Raw genomic sequence first — 19,766 nt, forward strand, 5'->3', positions numbered from 1 at the left:
GCGCTAATGTCCCGCTCACCTCCAGTAACGCCCGGACGCTCCTCAGCCATTCCCAGCATCGCGTTTGGAAATCCCCCCCACCCCCAACCACCCCTGAAACCCAAGGCCTGGCAATCACTCAGTCGTTGCAGCTATCTCAGGAATCTGTCTCTCCTCCACCTGCCTCCCTCCGTTCCCTGCCTCCCTCATATCTGTATCCCCCCCAAAGTGCATTTCAGCATGACAAACCACATGGGATTTCAGCAGTCCTTTAAAGTCTGCTGCCTCTGGGAAACACTCTTCTCCGTGCAACATTTTAGTATTCAAGGGAATACGTGACTGGGGAGGCAACCAACCTGGCAACCTGTTCTATTCCCTCTGTCTCCTCCTAGTTGTTAATTCAGTTGATGTTTTTCAAGGGGGTTGGGGTGTGGTGGGGCTTCTTTTTTTATTTTTTTTCCCTTTCTTGTGATTGTAATTAATCGCTTTTTAATAATGCGATTTATTTTCCCGTCGTCGCGTCAAAAACATCCACTGCGAAGACAGTTTTTACTGAAGGATCTTTTTTTTTTTTTTTTTTAATTTTAGCACATAAAAGCATCACAACAACAATATACAAATTCTTAGTAATCTTTAAAACCAAAACACATTTACACATGCAACATTAGGGTTTAAGACGATGAGTAACTTCTTGAACAATTTGGGTTTTGGACAGTGTTGACCTTGCTGACAGGACTGTCTGAACTTTCCTTGAGCTAATATTTTGTACATGTGAATGTATTGAACATAGCTGCATCATTCTCTACCTTTTAAACAGTTTCTTCTTTTCTTCAAGAAAAAAAATAATCTGACAGTTAGTTAAAAGCAAGTTCTCTTATTATCCTTACGAATGTGACCTCCAGACAGCAGTCTGACTCATCGGCTTCTGGTTCTGTCGCAATTAAATGACGCCCGATTCGATTAGAAGACGTGCAACTCACCACACAAGACAATGTGCCCTGTTCTGGTGTGAGTCCACTGTAATGAGAAAGAAGGGGGTGCCGCCGTCCTGCGCATCATCGGTCCCAAAGAGGCGCCGCCACGTTGGTGTATCCCAAAAAAAACAATCATTCAAGAGGAAAGAAGGTAAAAAAATAAAGAACTGAGTAGATTATTGCTCCAGAGTGTGTTCGTAATGTCATTAATCCACGCGGCCTCTTCTGTTTTTGACGGATTCATTATGGTCGTTTGATTGTCTCTTTGAGTTCTTTACACAGGATCGGCTGTAGACCTACAGCCACAACACTGAAAACACACTCATAGACACCAAAATATACATTATGATACTGGCAAAAGGTACAATAATTACACAGAAAAGGAAATTACAGAGTTAAAACAACATCATTAGGTCTTCGTTTCTGATCGTGTCCGTCCACGGGTCCTCTCCTCGTCCACAAACGTGGCGGGCGCGTCGAGTTCTGTGAATCCAAGTCAAGCGCTCCTGCCAGAGGATCAAGAGTTCCATCTGCCCCCCTGCTGTCGGACTGGGCAGACACCGCTCAGCCTTCTAAAAGAACCACCGGAAAGCTTCACCATTGTTGACCGGCGTCCTCTGTGGAAGACAAAAAAAACCCCACAAACCCGAAGGACATGTTTTAATTTGCAGCTCAAGGTCAAGCAAGTCATGCAAAAACAGCATTAAAGACATATAGCCAGGACACAAGGTCAAGGTCACGGGCTGCTCCTCCGACAAACGACCAAAAAAACGCATCTGTATTTAAATTAAACGAGTCGGAAAGGCTCCACAGTCGGCGCAACGCCGGTTATCAGCAGTTAGAGGCAGTGCGGGAATGGATTCACGCAAAAATAATGGCTATAAAGAGGGACCACCAAGCCAAGTATTTCATCAAAGAGCAAGCCAAGGTGATTACATCCTCGTCCCACCCACACTCAAATAATTATTACGCTGGATGAAATATTCAATGCGAATTCCCATGAAGCAACAATGAGGCATTTAATTACTGTGGCTCGAGCCGCAGTGAGGGGGAACAGTGCATCATTTCAATTTCAGCCCACACCAGCGACCACCCCTCCTGTTCCCTCCCCAAAACCGCTGTGGCAGACTGACAGCCTCGTCTCTCCAGCACTCATTTGGAAGTCAAAGACATAAAACACAGAAGTCTCACACCAATCCCCGCCACCAATTAGTGTGTTTTTTTGATTGTTTTTTTCCCCTGCTGCTGACAGGAGGAAATAGTGCATAATCACAACTGAAAATCACTTTAATCTGAGAGGAAGCAATTTGACATTTTAATATTAAGTGTCGTTCGTGCCTCATTTGGGGTTTGACAGGGTGGTTTTAGTAGCAGACCAACACGCTTGTTTGCCAATAAGCTTTACGGATACCGGCGTACAGTGTTTGGGCTGGACAGACATAATAAACACATACATGTATATACGTGGGTTTTATTAATGTAATACAATCAGGCATCACTGTGGTGGTGTTTATTTTAAGTGTGTGGTGAAATAAAGGTCAGTTTTATCTAAATCTTCTCTCACTGAGGTGTCAAATACTGATGCTCAGGCAGCTATAGGACCAGTATCATTTCCAACATGTCAGCAGTGTGTCTATAGGCTACATGTTGTGGTTCAGATTGGGCCTATAAATGGAGTAACACGCCAAATTCAAGTTAAAAAAACATAAACAAGACACCGTTACTGCTGTAAAATGTTATGCACGGCTTCCAATGGACCAGTAAACTGGGGGGAAATCTTCAGCTTCTGTTGCTCGTCCATCACACCGAGTTACATGTAGCCCACGTCAAGTTTTGGGCAGTAAATGAAACAGTTCTTTGATTAATTAAAAAGAAAAAGCTCATTTCTTGACATGATTGAACTGAATGGCGTTGATTACATGCAGAAAGGCAGACAAATCAGTGCACGTTACACATATGCCTCTTCTGAGGTTAAATGAGAAATCCACTGACTATCAGCGATAAAAGTGTGCGGAGTAAAAAAGAATTTACATCCAGATGAACAACTCAGCAATTAGCTAGCTCCCAAGCAGGCTGGAGGATGAGGATGAGGAGGATGGACAGGCAGACAGACCATCGAGGAGGTTCATGGATGTGATGAACGAGGATGTGGAGCGGGTGCAGCACACAGGCCGACACGTGGTGGCGACCCGTGCCGCATCTTTGCATTGTATTTGGTAATGCAAATAAAAAGTGGCCTTTAAATAACGCCCGCGTTCTGAGTGTCGAACAATTCTCCATGTCAGTATCCTAAAGTTGGAGGCGTTGGTTTGTGTTTAAATGAAGGATCAGGAGATGTAAGTGAATAAGTATTTAACATTTTATCAATAGCTTTTAAATGTCACACGCTTCACTTCAGCATTTAATAGAACACACCCTCCCTCAGACAGGTGGTGCTTTATTCATCTGGAACGTGGTGCTCTGAGCCGAGGCAAAGAGGAGCCAATGAGAGGTGAGAATGTTTATCTTAATCCATATTCTCACATTGATCAGTCCCCGGTGGAAGTGCGGCTTGCCAGAGACAATAATGGCCCTGATCTGGCCACTCGGCATGTCTCTGTTTTGTTAAGTTTCCCCGTTATCGATCCAGCGGGGCTCTTGAGTGCTGCTTGGATTCACTCCTGGGCCTCCTCGCCTCGGTACACTGCAGTGACCAGGCACAAAGAAGGCTCAATTAGCACGGCCCCTGGAATTGTCTGCTCGCCCCCACCCACCACCGCCGCCGCCACCACCACCGCTGCCGCCGCCACCGCCACCACCTGCGCACGCCTTCAAAATCACTCCATCAGCCGCCGGGGGAAAGTGAGGGAGAAACGCACAAGGGCACAGAGACAACAAAGGTATAGCGAGGCGGCGCGGGGAACGGAGGGAGAGGGGGAGAAAAACAGGAGCCAGAATGGCGAGGAAAGGCAAAGGGTTGTTAGCGTTACACCGGGGACATGAGAGCAACGTAGAGGTTTCACCTCGAATCAAGACGCCGCGTGGCAGCAGCTCGGTCTCGCGTCAGCACGGGCGCCGCTGCAGCAGAGCATGCATAACAACCTGGCTATAACCATGCACGGCGGGAGAGACAATTTCCCGCTCTGGCAATGAATGCAGACGACTGAGCATTGAATCGACCGAAGGCGGAAGACGACATTTCTCCAGACCTCAAATTAACCCCGCCACACCACCTCAGCAGGCAGGGTATTGTGAATGTCTGCTGGTGGGTTTTGGTGATAACAACACAGTAAAACTGACATGTGGTGGAATAATTCTCCGCTGATTCTGGCGAGGCGGCGCTCTAGCTCTCTGGGCAGCCATGACATTCTGTGATACTAACTCAAGCTGGCAGGCGCAGTTAAAGCCGAAGCCACGTCGGCGGCTGATTGAGACGAGGTGGTGAAATATGACGCTGGCTAGAGCGGGACGTCGAATCATAAACAGACAGCTTCTATAAAAGGCTGCTCCAAGCATGCGCGAGGGCATATGCCTGTGCGCGCCACATAAACCCCCCGACCACACTCTTAAACACCCAGTCTAAGGCCAAACGCCTCTGTCTCTTCCTCACAAATAATAAAAAATAACGCACAAGCGGCTCTCAACCCCTGGCCTGCCCCTGCCCCGCGGTCTTTGGTATCACGCTGTGCCGTAGCCTGAGATAAACCACTCAAGACCATGAGGATGATAATGGCAGACGCCGCAGCGCCTCAAAATTCAATCAGCACCGGGACGTCAATGCGGATGAGTGTAAAAGTGAAATATGTTCTCTGGCGTGTGTTAAAAGACGCCTCGCAGGACTTGCAGAAACAACGGGCGGCGGGCGAGGGGGAGAAAAAGCGAAGGGAAGGCAAGGAGAGAAAGAACGGCGGGGAAAAATGAAAATAATGCGTCTCCGCTCTGCTGTTTCGCGCCACCATCCCACCGGCGCTCGGAGAAGGCCTACTTTAACCACAGACTGTGAATAAATTACCCTTTTGAACTGGAGGTGATTGCAAATGCGCCCCGGTTTCTCCCGAGACATGTCTGGCGCTAACCCACAGCTCCGTGCTCCCAGTCAGCGATGACATGGAACTGCCCCCACCAGCCCCCACCCTCCTCACGCGCACGTCAACAAACAGACGCACGCGCGCTGTGCGTGCCGCTAAACCTAATTCACCGTAATAAGTGCAAACCACCTCTTATCTGGGTGGGAAATTCTTAGGAAACCGGTTTATGATAAAATATGGAGGCAGAAGGAAACAGTGACGGCAGCACCTTATTGGACTGCTGATGAGTTTCAGAATCGTCGTTATAACATATAGCCCATAATACTTATAATTTATTCACAAAGGAGATGAGAACCAGGCCACTCTTCATAACTCTTTGCGTGCATCTGCGACGGCACATATTCAATATTTAAATATGAATACCCTCTCCCTCAAACTGTAGATGACCCTACTTTAGCCGATTGGATGTTGGATTTGGATTCTTCTTCTTCTTCTTTTTTTTTTAAAAACATAATTAAAAATGCCACCATCACCTCTCAGGGATTGGATTTAAGCCTCCGAACTGCAGCGGGAAAAGCGATTATCCAATCAATATGAAACGACATCTGGCAGGAAATGGGTGATTTTCTTACAGGAGAGGCTGCTCGTGAGGGCCTGGAAGAAGGGAGCGACGACACTGGGTTCCAGCCAAATCTGGGCTGATCTGCAGGTTTAAGGTATTGGGGGGGTGGGGGGGGGCTCAGTGGTGCAGTCAGCCTTAACTGATGTGTTATATATTACCTGTCACTTTATTCCACTGGAATATTGGGGCGTTGCCAAGCTCAAACCTGCAAGGTACAGCAATCCATCACCTGCGCTGTTGCGGTGGTGGTCGGGTGAGGGGGTGGGTGAATGGGTGGGTGGGGGGGGGGGGGGGGGGGGGGTGCAGAATCTCATCTCGAAGGTTGCAGCAGATACTCTAGGCACTCAATGCCATTCATGGAAGGCACCATTCCAAGGCTGCCATCACGGACACAGCCATCATCCAGGAATCTACGCAGAATTCCAACGCAAATACAGAACCTTTGCTGTTTCCTTCTATATAATATAATTAAACACAAGACTGTGTCAGGATGTCAGTCAGGAAGTAAAATAATAATAATCCAGCATACACATACACATGCTGATGATGATGATGAATAAAACTGTTCTGATGCAGATGCCTAAAAAAGCAAGTTGTTTTTTCCTTTCTTGTGTACACCAGCAGTGATAACTTAAAATACAGCCAGACTCATAATTTAGGTTCCTACCCTCCAACAAGCTTCCATCTGAGCAAATCAAACTAAGTGTATTGCAAACGTTTGTGAGTAATGAGGAATTTGGGAGGTTTTTTGCTGACTAGGCGTGTGTGCACCGGGGGGTAGAGGGAGGGGAGCATGTATAATGGTGTGCTTAAGCGCTGTGCCTGCGAGAGCCAGGGTGGTCACAGAGGAGAGATTAGGCAGAGGGGCAGTGAAGGGAAACCAAATCCATCTCCATCTCAGAAACATCCTAAAGCAGATTACTTACTTCAGCGGGAGAGGAAGGGAGAGAGGGTGGAGCTGAACGGATGGGCGCTCGGAGACGGCGAGGGAGAAAGTGAGCAATTAGCATAGATGCAATTCTGGCACAGTCCTCTGACTTGATATTTGACCTTCTGCAACAGTCGCGCCAAAAAGCGCCCGAGAAGTGCAGACGGACCATATGGCAAAGTGCTGCTGGAGGCTGAGTGCAGCGTGAAGCCAAGCCTCCGTATGCTAATGGGCGAATGTAATTACAGTGCAGTATTCCTGTAGGACGTATATTTCACCAGCCCTCTATAGGGGAAGCTTGCAGCGAGACAGGACAAGCTTCAGCGGCTTCGGAAACACACATTCTTTTTTTTCTTCAAAAGAGCCAGGCACTGCGGAATGGAGCGGGCCCAGTTTAACTGGGACACCGCTGTAATACGTTATCTTGAGGAGAGAACTGGCTTTGTGTTGATGGAGCCAGAAGGCCAAATGAAAACGGTAAATCAACGTTGAATCGCAAAGCTGCTGAACTCGAAACGGCTGCTGTCTGCAATTAATGAAAACACGAGCCTTCCGTCACCCGCTCGGCAGCCCGGCCCGTGACATCACGGCCCGTGACATCACGGCCCGTGTCCAAAGACTACACACACGTTGCTTAAAATGATCTGAGCTACACACAGGTAGCCTAAACTTCATGGCGCTCATGTATTAAAAGGTCTTTTATCTCGTCATAAATGAGCCATCGGGTGACAATAGATGAGATATTCCATCCAAGATGAAACCATTCCTGCCCACCTTGGTGTACCAATGGGAGATAAAAAGCTTCCAAAAATGCAGCCACATGTATTTAACAGTTTTCACTAACTGGTCGTGAGCGGAGGGATTCAAGGTTTGTGTAAAGTGCATTCAGCTGCATGAATTTTAACAAATGTGCAAAAGTTTCTGCTTTGATCACCAAAACGTGCTCATTTTTTATTTGGGTTTTTTAACATCAATGCTCTCTTAAGTTGCTTTGATTTGGAAAAAGAAAAAAACCTGCAAACAGAACCAGCCAGGTTCAACATCAGGGCTAGCTTTGGATGCTACAACAATTATATAATGCACACTTTTCTTGATTAGGGACGATGCTTCTGCTTAGGTTGTCACGGCTGATGCTGAAACAGCAACCTCTTCATTCTCTTTCCATATATTTGGTCTTCCTCGTGTGGCATGTTGAAAATCCAGGCTTAAGAGGAGAAGAGCTAAGCAGGCATTTGTAGAAGAATATGAGCTAGCACCCAAGGGTCAAAGGCTGCTACCGGTAGCTGGGATCACCGTCTTCCTGCGACGGACAACAATTCAAGCTTTGACCTAAGTATATTTGTCAAGTGATGCAATTTTACACAGGGCTGCCACAAAGCTGGCGCTCTTTCGGGAGCAAGACCTATGTGGAAGATGGCGGCGAGGCATTCGGGTGATGCTGAGATTTCACAAAAACAAAAAGAGGTGAGGTCAGCTGAACTTCAGTATGGGAAATAGGAACATTGCAGGGGCAAAGAGAAGGGCAGACAGAGGATGGGTGTGAGGGAGGAGGGGGAAGATGAGCAGGACACGCTTTTCAGTGTGCTGGCACCTGAGGGATCTGGTATGGAAATCCCCAATTTCTCAGCCAAGTTGCAGCCCTTTGAACAGCGGAAAACGTCAGCGAGCACGACGAGGAGCCATGTGGGTGTAACGAAGCGAGGGCTAAACGAGGCAACATGCTGCCAGCTCTCTGAAATGTTAAATGGAAATGCAAAGCAGAAGCGGGCCTCCTTGTTTTGAGCAGATTTATCAGCATCTGTGTGGGATCCCTCAAATTCCGAAGATCTATATACAAAGCTCTGCATATTTGCTGTAAATCAGCATAATATTTAGGTAACGTTCATAGACGGCACGTGGCTGGAGTTGAATCTTTAATTGCTTTCACGTATTGGAGGTTGGAATCAACAGTAGCTGTGCATGGGGCCATCTTTTCAACTATTGTCAAAATTTTACAAGTACACAATAAATAGTATCAGTTAGGCTATTGATTAGGGTGTATCAAATGGAAAATAATAACTGTTAAACAGAATGTATGTTCATGTAAAACCACATATATGCATGGCCACCAGGGGTGCTAGTGAGTTACCATGAGCTCATGTGCAATTTGAATTTGAAAAAGTCTAGGTGACCTGAGGTTCCACACCACTGTTGTCATGGAAACTGGAACCAAATGACCTTTAGAACCACCACAAACATCTGGCGATGGAAATAAACCATATCTCAAAGATGTCAATCAACACAAACGGAAGAAAAGAAAGAAATGTCGGCATTCCATTGCCGCCAACAAAAAAATGCGAGGCTAATGTCGCTCACCTAAAGTTTCTTCTGTGTTTGTAGCTTTAAGACTGGAGGTGTCAGGTGTTAAAATCCTCTAGCGGGAAGTTACAAAAAGAAATGCAATGCTAAAAAGAAAAGGTTCTTCTTTTTGGCGCTGTGGTGTTGCTAAAACACATTATCCACCACTTCAAAGAAGTGGGCAGATAGTGCACAATAGGTGCACAGTTCACAAGTTTTGGACAAACCGTAACTTCTAAATTGCCAGGTGCATACATTTGCCAGACATCCGTCTTTGGAGAACCATCATTACTACATCAGAAACAGAAAGTAAAAGAAACCCAGAATGATAGAATTGTACGTATGGTCTTGGAAGGGTGCAAAAGAACTCTGAATTATATAATAGTAGCTGAAGAACACAGCAGCAGTCATCTAGTTGGAATCTCAAGATAATACCCACTGCAATGAGCATTGATCAATAAAAACAATGAGAAGCGGGTAAACGGCAAGTTTAAAGCTTGACAAAGACCCTTTAGAGAGGGGTATTATTAGGAGAAAGCCAGTGGACAATGTAATATGCTAAAGGCAGTATTCAAGACGCAGCTAATCCCGCAGACTCTCCTCTGCTTACTCATTCCAGCGCCAGGCTATTTAGACGGGGGGATTGGCCACAGTTTGTCAAAACACAGCTTCCACTCTCAGTAGATTGGAATCATTTCTCAACTCAACAGAACGTCACCGACAAAACAGATCTTTTAAGCATCGACGACAAACTGAGCTCAGCGGTTTATCAGTGGAGGAGGAAGGAGCGCTTCGGTCAGGAATGAAAATATCCACCTGATGTCATCAACCCGCGCATCATAAATCCTATCCTTTGCCTCGAGGCCACAGACTGACTTCACGCTTCCGTGACACACTCTAACCTCAGGGTTTCTATCAGGAGGGGGAAAAAAAGTTGAAATGTCTTTCTGGGCATGGTGTCAGATGCTGGCCATGAAATATTCATAATCTGAGAGCAGAACCACAATGGAGGTGGCGGCGGCATGCAAGGATTTGACTTGCAGAATCCGAGAGGTTTAGACCACGCTGACCGATTTCTCCCATGAGTTGTCACTCACAAATTGACTTTGACGTTAGCTTTTCTCCGATGGAGTCGTCTGTCACTTAAGCCTCTTAACCCATAGGTATAAACTCGTAAGTGCACCTCCAACCGTAATTCTGTGGTCGGCGATATTACGTTTCATCTATTTTTCCGACGGCAATGAGGTTAAGATTGACTGGATGCAGAGGGGTTGTTTTAGCGGGGTGGTGGCTACACATCTTCCATCAAAGAAATTTTGAATTTTAACAGCTGACGGACCAACGTGACAGTTTCTGGGCCCTAAATCCATAAGTATTTAAGGTAACAGCACAATCTCTCACCATTTCGTTTGAGGAGATTGTTGAGTTTTTTCCCCTCTGTTGGAATAGAATAGCTAGGATATTACAATAATTACAATCTAGGAAGAAATTACGCACAAAATGATTGATAATTGACTTTGCGCGAGTATTCTGTTATTTTATTTACAGAGAAACACGGGGTTTTAACGGTAAAGTCATCACCGCGGGTCAGACATCAAACATGCAGGCAACCCGACGCACAGCAGAGCGCAAGCGGCAGGAAAACCGGGGAGAATTTTGAGTTTTGACTTGAGGAAAATCGATAGAAGAGCCGAGGTCTGTCAGAGAGAGATCAGCATCTGAGATAGAAGAGAAACAGGAGGCGGAAAGTAAAACACGAGAGAGAAGAGAAGAAAAGCCTTGCGACTCGCCATCACCACTCTAGCCACAGTCTGAGTATTTGGCTTTCATTTGGTAAAATCCAGCACATAATCGTCAAAGGGGCAGTTAGTTCCAAAGAGGTTGTTCCATTCATCTGAAATGACCCACAAAATGTTTTTCAGTTTTTTTTACACTGTTAAAATTTGACTCTGCAGTTGGAAACACCCAGAGATGCTAATTAGCTACTGGCTATTAAAAGCTCTAGATTACCCTCGTCCTTAAAAGCCTCTAAATAGGCCTGGATTTTAAAACGCTAGTGACGTTAGTTTTTAACCATTTGTGTTTGCATGATTCATACTTAATCTAACATTGGGGCAGTACTGAGCCGCTGTGGTTAGCAGAGTTCCCTCAGAGCAGGAAGGCCCGGGGTTCAATTCCAGGCTCGAGGCCTTTCTGTGTGGGGATGCACTTCCTGTCATGGACCTGTGACCTGTCCAGGGGGTGTTCCTGCCTCTCACCTGGCCTCATTAGGAATGAGCTCCTGGCTGGCTGGATGGATGGATGGATCCACAACCATCCTTAATCCTAAAATTGGGAACTGTCTATGACCTCTACAGAAAGTGACATTGGAATATAATGCAAATGAGCCTCCATAAAACTACGGTTTACTGATTTTCAGAGTGCAACGACGTAGAAACGGACCAAGAAATGACAGAAAAACGTTGCTTGTGGTCACTGAAACTCACCACATCGATCCCTGAATTCGTTTTTAACTGGTTGATCGTTTGTTCCCATTCTGGGTGCATTTAACTCCCAGAAAGTTGTGTTATTCCGATCGCACAGCTAACAAAAAGAACCTTACATGGGAACCCCCCACCCTAAAAATAAACCCCCCCAACCCGTGCACATTTATGACACATTCGCTAAAGACTTAACACTTTTTCACAGCAGCTCTCAGTAATGACGAGATACCTTTTAACTTCTCAGCCAGAGTCGGCGTTAATAATTCATCCTCATCTGTTTAAAATTTAAAGCGCCGCACATTAACGTCCTCCCGCACCTGCTCTTTCACGCTGTCCACCCCCGGCTGGGCTGCTGTCCCTCCCCATCCCCCCCTCCTCTCTAGCTTTACGCTATAATAGAGACAATGACGGTGGCTTGTCTTTCACCGCCGAACCTGAAACGCTCGATCAAACGGGGGCAGAGGAGGTGCAACGGGTAAGGCCGTCATCCAGACGCCTTCCATTATCACCCCGACCTTAATCGGTGGCACTGGCGAAAACGCGTAATCGCGCCGCGCGGTTGTGGCCTCCTGAGCACGGCTGGGGCCCGAGGAAGACAGCCACTCGCTGCAAATGGAGGCTGACAGAAAATCCAGACGGCACGACTAATCGAGGCGAAAAAGGGCACTGCGATGAGTAAAGGGGACCTGTGCTCTCAGCCGCCGAGGGTGGCTCGCAGGAAGGATGTGTATAATTAAGCGCGCTGTATCGTGGTTCAGATGGCAAAATCCTATTGTCTTGACAGGAGCTTAAGGTTGCCCTTTAGGTTGAAATGCGCAGCCTTGTCCCCCCCACCCACCCACCCACCCCCCCCGCAAACCATCGCAAACAAATTAATCTGCAGTTTTAAAGCTTGAATAAATCCAGTAAGTTAGAGACAAGCGGATCTGAAGGCCGTCCGCCCCGGAGGCTTTCCCTTCCTCGTCTGTTTTCCCTTTTCCCCTCTGCCTCCCTCTCCTTTGCCCGCTGAGATTGGCTGGCAGCACGCGCGTTATCTCCAGGGAGGCAAAGGTTGGGGGAGGGGTTGAAGGCCACAGATTTGTCTTTATCTATTCTGAGCACACCTAAAACAAATTAGACCTGGCTGCCGTTGCTTATTTGGCTCGCGTGCTCTCATTAAGGGGCTGAATCCAGGCTGTTTCCCTCAAGGTCCTGCCTCCTACCACGTCGGGCCGTGTCTTTTATCACAATAGCAAAGGTTTCTAGGCAGCCGTGCTACCTTTTCATCTCCCCCATTTCATGTCGTCATATCAACGCTGCACAAAGAAGCACGCAGACAGAAAGAGCATCCCTTACTCTAGTATTCTACTTCATGGCTGGATGGCGATCTTTGACATTTGTTAATTAAAAGAAAGAACGCTCACTCTGATTTTTGAGTTCTGTCATGTCCACGTTATTTCCTTGTTTAGGGGGCATCTCATTGTGCTCCTTTAAATCCAACTATGGTAATTTTAGGGTCCTGTTTACACCAGAACAGTCTCAGATGAAAATGGCTAGCTTCTGCCACAAAACGCTGTTTGTTTACAGGGAAACGGCATTTTCTGGGGCTGAAAATGGCACTTTTTGATGGGCTCCAGAGCGGAGCATCTTCCAGCCTCCTTGCATGAATGGAGAAACTGGAGTTTTTCATCACCAGCGGTTGTAGTAGTGTCTGCGCACATGCACGTGTTATGGCGTTATATAAAACACACCGCCAACTAGTGGTGAAACCACCGTGTTTTTCACATCCGAGTGCATCACTTTTTGAAAATGAAAAAGCGAAAACTATGAATGGATGGATGGATGGATGGATGGATGTTGGATGGATGGTCAGGTGGATGGTCGGGTGGATGGATGGATGGATGGATGGATGGATGGATGTTCGATGGATGGTCAGGTGGATGGATGGATGGATGGATGGATGGATGTTGGATGGATGGTCAGGTGGATGGTCGGGTGGATGGATGGATGGATGGATGGATGGATGGATGTTCGATGGATGGATGGATGTTGGATGGATGGTCAGGTGGATGGATGGATGGATGGATGGATGTTGGATGGATGGATGGATGTTGGATGGATGGAAACTCTGTGTAAGATGTGTGCAGTGCCAAAATGTTAATAAATGGGGGATTAATCAGGAAGCTTGTATTTTTCCAACCCTCTTCCTGAAGGACCCAGAGAGGAACACAAACACCCCTAAACCAGCGCAGTTTTAGACGGAAACGGCCACCTCATAAACATCCCCGAGAACCACGAGTGAGAGGAACTGGTAAATGGCCAGCAAGGTTAGACCTGGCGTTATGTCATAGATTTGGGCCGAAGCTGAGCTCCTCTGTGGACATAAAAGTAAACTGGAGATAAACAGCGGTGGGGACATATTTCTCCTGCATGGGAGTATTATTGTGTTTGAAAGTTAATGAAGGACCTTTGAGCCATTGGAGCTCAAGCTACGCAAAGGTAACTGCTCAGGAAATGTTAGGTTAGATGAGATTCCTCTGCCAGACTAATCCATCCTGGAGCCTGAGAGCAGCGTGGGGGGCGTGAGGGGGGGGTAAAATCTGCTGCAGAGCAGCGCAGAAGTGACACAGGGCAATTCTCTAGGGCCTCGCATTAGCGCACTAAATTAAAGGGGGTATTAGATTAAATTGGCTCTCCGATTTCAGGGGTGTGAGTAAAATTCTGATTTGCATTTTCCACCGCTGCTAAAGATATAATTAGTTCAGGGTGATTCCCATGTGGAAAACACTGACAGCCAAATCTAACTGGTTGCCAGTAGCTTATCATCTCTTCCAAGGAATGAAAAAAAAAGTGCACGCAGCGTGTGCTTGGCGTGCTTGTTAGTATATGGTCGGGGCGCAGATGCAGCCGCATTAGCGTGGATCTTTGTGAGCGAATTAACGGCAGAGACACGCTGGGCACGCACACCGCTGCTCACGCGCGGCGCTAACGCGCATGGGCTGTAAATTCCCCTCGTAAACACAGTTCAGCGCCCGATTCGTCACACATCTCAATCAAATCCCCCTGAACTGCGACTATAAGCGACATCAACATGGCGGAAAAGGAGAAAAAAACAAAAAAAAAACCTTCCTGTGTAAAAGTTCGTACAAGAGCTTCTCGCCTCGGAGATACCTTCAAACTCTGCAGCAGGAAGTGCACCTGTAATTACGCACGTTGGCTCCAAAATAACAATTACAGCCGAGGCCGTGATATAAATTACATGTGTGGATTTGTTTGGGTGGTGGGGGGGTTGTTGTTGGTCGCAGCAGGCCGTTGGGGTCGCACACTTGTAATTCCAACCCTCCTTTGCAAATGGATGTTTTCCAAAAGTGCGTCTACCCATGCATTATGGATGCGGAGCGCGCTTCCTGGACACCTGTTTGACACACCTGTTAGTACATAATATATAGACTTCACACTAAATGAGCCTCCGATTGCAACTTCTTTGACTCGCACGCACATTAGCATGGCGGCTACAGGGGCTTGTTTGTTTCAAATGTAGCGTTCCACACGTATACGTTTCGTACGGATCCAAGAGTGAATTTAGGCTACCGTTAGAAGAGACTAAATGAAATATTTAAATCCGCGAAGCTGCTGTTTGTGTCTGCGCCAAATAGACGTAATCTCTTCGCCGTTGAGAAATTTTCATCTTTTTTTTTCTTTGGCGTAGAAAAATAAAATGTAGTTAATATTTCAGCGCGTTCATTTCTGCAGCTCACAATGTTTCAGGTAGCTCCTCAAATCAAGTTTTCCTCCTGATTCCAGGGGCCCTGACTATTCCGTCTCCTCTGAAGACGCAGGCGCACGTTTCTGGAAAACCTGATTTCTACTGGGAGCGGTTTGAAATCATCTCAACGCACTGGCAGTTTTTGAAAACCTGTCAGAATAGATATTTTCTGTTTTTTCCACCGCCTGTGAGTGTTTCCTTGAATAGATTTATGCTAGAAACTCAAGGTCCTTCTCCCCAAAAAAAAAAAAAGAAAAATTAGAAGGAATCTGCATGAAGTTGTGAAGTCCAGGATCAGGTGTTGAGGGATAAATTGTTTAGAAATAAAACTATTTTTATCCCAGGTGAATGAATACGTTACAAAACAGGATTGAATTACTAGAAATGCCCCATTTTCTGCTTGATTGAGTCATGAATGATGAGAAATGTATGAATATATAATGTGCGCTAACCAGAGCTACACAGGCAAGATTCACTGTTAGCATGTAGGCGCAATCTCGATTTCCAGAGAAGGTTTCAATCTCATTAGTAAAACACATAGGCAACAATCAGTTACAATCAGGGCAAAGAATGACATGAATTGAACAAAAGAACGCAAATCAAGTGCTGCTTGGGGCTAAATGAGGTAAAAAATAAAATAAAATTCTTGACTCCAAAGACTGCAAAAGAAGTCAAGTTGTGGTGAAATGCTCAGTTTGCTTCCTGGGACGGGCAAATGTCAGCAATGCAATCAATGAAACAAAAGGACCCCTGAGCATCACACGCAGCAGAGCCCTCTGAAGCTAACGCGCGGCTCCTCTGTGCTCTTTAGCGATGCGTGCCAAGCTCCAGATTGACCTGCGATTGACAATAATGCCTCGCACATATTACTGGATGCTTTCATCTCAGCCCTACTTTATATGCCGCGTTGGGCTCAGGCGCGCTGATTCTCTGAGCGCCGCCGCCACCGCCGCCGCCGCTGCCGCTGCCCTCCCCCCACTGAACTTAGGGGATGTTTTGAGAAACGCCATCAGCGGCCCGACCATCACTCTCACCATCTCTTGGTGGTCGGAGTCTGAGGCTTTGTGGGATATTGATTCTCCGCATCCAGAGACTGCTTCCATAATTGGTTAAAATGACCGGGTGCAGAGAGGGAGAGCTCTCTGCTGAAAACCATTTCCCAGCCCCGCTTGGAGCTGAGCCAAGCTCGGGGTTGTTCGGATGCGTTCCAGCCCCAGCCTGACTGGCAGCAATTAGGGGTGTCTGAGCCAAGCTCAGCTTGCGCTCCGCACAAACACCCCTAATTACTGCCAATTAGGCTAGGCGGGTAGGCAGATTTGCGAAGCCGGGGGGATGTTCAGGCATGGGTGGGCATGGAAACAATTTTCAAGGGCTTAGAACGTGACTGGATGAAAAGGTTAATGCTTTGGAGTGCAAGGGGATAATGACAAAAGAAGGGGAAACAGAGCCCCGGTTCTCACCTCCAGCGACGAGCCTGGCTTCTTCTTCAGCTCCTCGCATTTCCTAAATTTGCAGATCTGGTGGCCCGTTTTGCGGTTCCGACAACTGCTGCAGACGCCGCAGTTGATTAGCCGCCTGCAGGGTGCACAGACCCCACACCTTTTCCTTTTCTTCTTCGCCGGGTTTCCACTGGATACCGAGGAATTATTCTGTGGGCAGTCTGCCAGATTGGCAATTTGAAACGCACTGTCTGTAACGGCTGCTGAGGCTGCGGGGGAGTGAAGGGCTGTCATGACGATGACCCCGGGAGGTAATGAGATGCCCCCTAAAGCCGGGATAGCGGAAAAAGTTCCAACGCGTTCTGGGAGATTCATTATCTCTGCTTCAGCAGCGCCGCATTTCAGCTTGTTCATGCATTCTCCTGCTAAAGGTCTGCAGTGTTCAGGGGATAAGGTGGAGAGGAAATTATTATTTGCCATTTGCAGCGTCTCTGGCGGCACGCCAGGCTTCTCCGGCCTCTGGGAGTCATTTCTATGCATGCTGGTCCTATTAGGGTTTATTGCCGCTGATTTCCTCCCCCAGAGCATGGCGTTATCGCAGTTCCAAGGGGACATGCCAATTCGAGCGCTTGGAAAAATGGGCGTCGTGATGCGGGCAATCTTAGCAGTCTGCGCAAATGCCCCATTGGTTTTATAAAAGTTTGCAAAAGACCTGTACCTTTCCATTTCCGCGTTATAATCCAAAAGCTGGCTTAATCCACCATCCTGGAGATTATCCTTTTGTAGGAGAGAGACGTCTGCGTTCTGTCCGTTCTCGATGCAAAGCGCATTGTTTATGTTAGACATGGCTGAAGAATGGCTGTCGGTGGTTTGGAGAAGATAATGAGGTTACAAGTGGCGTTTGTCTGCGGCTGGTTACCAACAGTGTGTTAGCATCTTCTCCAGGGCTAAAAGCAAACAAAGACACAAACAGTTACACACAACAGAGGCAAATGTTTTCATGCTAGTTTGGAGTTTTGTGTTTGTTTTTTTTGTAATGCTACTTTTCTCTGCAGGTAACAGAGGAACATGTGAGGAACACCCTGGCGCGACGTTGACGCTCCCGATTTGGTGGATCTATGGCTGAGAATCAGAGTCGATCCTAATCTGGTGACAACAAGGCGATAGCAGTGACGGACCATCCCATCATTATTGGAACAGGGTGAAGGATCAGCACGCCTTCCTCCCTCCTCCCACGCCTCCAAGAGGCCACTCTTTCATGATCGTTTAGATCTTCTGTCACATCTTTTGGAAACGTCCAATCGGCGAATAAACGCACGGCGACACGAACGAACGATTCGGAAGTTTTTGTATCCAAAATACCATTTTTAAGAACTTGCAATATGCGACATTAACTTATAAGGTGATATTGCCACATTCATCTCTATTATATAAGCCTTTGTGATGCACAGTCACATCCTCTTATGTAAATAGGACTCAATCACAACGGAGGTGGCCTCTGTCCGCACACACCCAGCCCGTGACCCGGACCAACAGCGGTGTCGGCCACGTCCGGCTGCCACGTGAGCGGTTGCTACGTTGCTCTCCTACAGCCTGCCTGGGTTTGGTTTCCACAGATAAAAGCCCATTAGGCACGTCGCTCTGCTTCCATTACCTTTTTCTTGGCTCTCTCGCTTAATTGCCAAAGCCGATCCATTGTTGGAACGCCAAAAGCGTCGCAAATCGCCTCTAAAACACTACCCAGCTGCTTCCTTGAGAATCACAGTAATAAAGACGGCATGCACACGTGGAAATAAAGACTGGAAATAGGTCTGAAGTGCAAGGAAGCCCTCGAAGCCTTTCCAGCATGCGTGGATTTTTTTTTTTTAACTTGCAGCACACTTTTCATCATGCAGTGAAACAGGCCTGTCCAACAAGGTTTTGTTTACTGTCTTAATTTTGTTGTAGCAGCACAAACACATTAAAGCCAAACCAGATGTGGAGGTTCGGAGCAACCCACAGCCACCAGTAAACAAAATCCCCCTCCCTTGCTGATCAGCCCACCTCCGGGGTCATTATTACTTAATCAATTCACCCCTGGAGCGAAAAACGCAGCCCAAAGGCAATCAAGTCACGGGCATTGATTTTCAGCCTGTAAACAAAGTTTAGAGAGACAGAAATGTTCAATACTTGGAGCTGCCGAGAGGCAGGGGAGACAGGTGGTGAAAGGGAGGAGGAAATTGAGGAAGGAAAAGTAAAAAGGGATTAAATGCCAGATCCGACGAGGAGGCGACGCGCCGCCGCCGCACCGCGATGCCGATAATTACGCCGCGTCTCGTCTGTGGCGGAGATTCAGATCAAAGGTCATGCATAGATAATCCGAGGAGGCGAGCGCGGCGCAGCCATGCAAATACAATCCTATCAAATTAATCTGCGACTCACTTGGCAGCCGCGCTGACGCGAATCGGGACGGAGGGATGGTGGCTGGGACGCATGCAAAGCGGACGCCAGCGCGCAGACACGGAGGCGGGAGGGAGCATCACCTACCGGGTTTCCGTTGAGAAGAGCTCCCAAGGTGCTACCAGCTCGCAGAACGGCACATAACTGCGGAGCGCCGCGTGGGGAGGAAATAATGCAAAGATGCGCGGAGACGCACAGACACGGGCGCACGGCGAGGGTGCGTGCGTGTGTTCAGAGCGTTGATAACAAAAGGATCATTTTTATCGACTTTCCCGCCGCGCTAGAAAAAGGTCGCAAAGTGCATAAATCAGCCCAAAGGTGCCTCGAAGACAAAAAAGAGTGCGCGGAGTCGCGGTTGGGGGTTCTAGGTGTTTCCTCCGCTCCTGATCCGGGGGATGTATTGTGTTTGTGCCTGCTCTCCGCTCGGTCCGCGTCTCCTGTCGCTGTGTGTGGCTGATTGGTGCTGAGGTGAGGAAGCGGGGATGTGGACACCTACTGATCATTGGCTGGAAATTACTATAGAAACACTCGGGAGGTGGGAGGGATGGATGTGCTCTGGGCGCGCTATAGAAAAATACCCGCTGAAAACATTTCCTCCCTGCACATATGGGACCCCCCCTGACCCCCCCTCACACACACACACACACCCACCCCCACCGAGAGTGGGTCGTCATTTGCCAGATACGTCGCTTAATAAGGATCGGGGGGGAAACTTGTCAAATTGATTTGAACGGAGCTGAGCTGTGATTAAGATAAAATGCCTCCGCTGGTTATCCCCCCCCCCCCCCGCTCTTTCCCTCCTCCTCCCTCCCC

General features: G+C 47.5%; 1 protein-coding gene across 2 annotated transcripts; it reads right to left on the reverse strand.

The window, feature by feature from the left end:
• Positions 1-525: 525 nt before the first annotated feature.
• On the reverse strand, positions 526-19,514 carry cxxc4 (CXXC finger 4). Of its 2 annotated transcripts, none has more exons than XM_057036594.1 (3): positions 18,936-19,514; positions 16,536-17,461; positions 526-1,570 (listed from the first exon to the last, which is right to left on the reverse strand). In XM_057036594.1, exons 2-3 carry the CDS (start codon positions 17,358-17,360, stop codon positions 1,526-1,528), a joined length of 870 nt encoding a protein of 289 aa, XP_056892574.1. In that variant the 5' UTR covers positions 17,361-17,461; positions 18,936-19,514; the 3' UTR covers positions 526-1,525. The 2 variants fall into 2 exon arrangements, with proteins under 2 accessions (XP_056892574.1, XP_056892573.1); XM_057036593.1 differs by having other exon boundaries at positions 19,041-19,509.
• Positions 19,515-19,766: the final 252 nt, after the last annotated feature.

This window comes from Takifugu flavidus, chromosome 6, assembly GCF_003711565.1.
Source record: "Takifugu flavidus isolate HTHZ2018 chromosome 6, ASM371156v2, whole genome shotgun sequence".
NCBI classification, from domain to species: domain Eukaryota; kingdom Metazoa; phylum Chordata; class Actinopteri; order Tetraodontiformes; family Tetraodontidae; genus Takifugu; species Takifugu flavidus.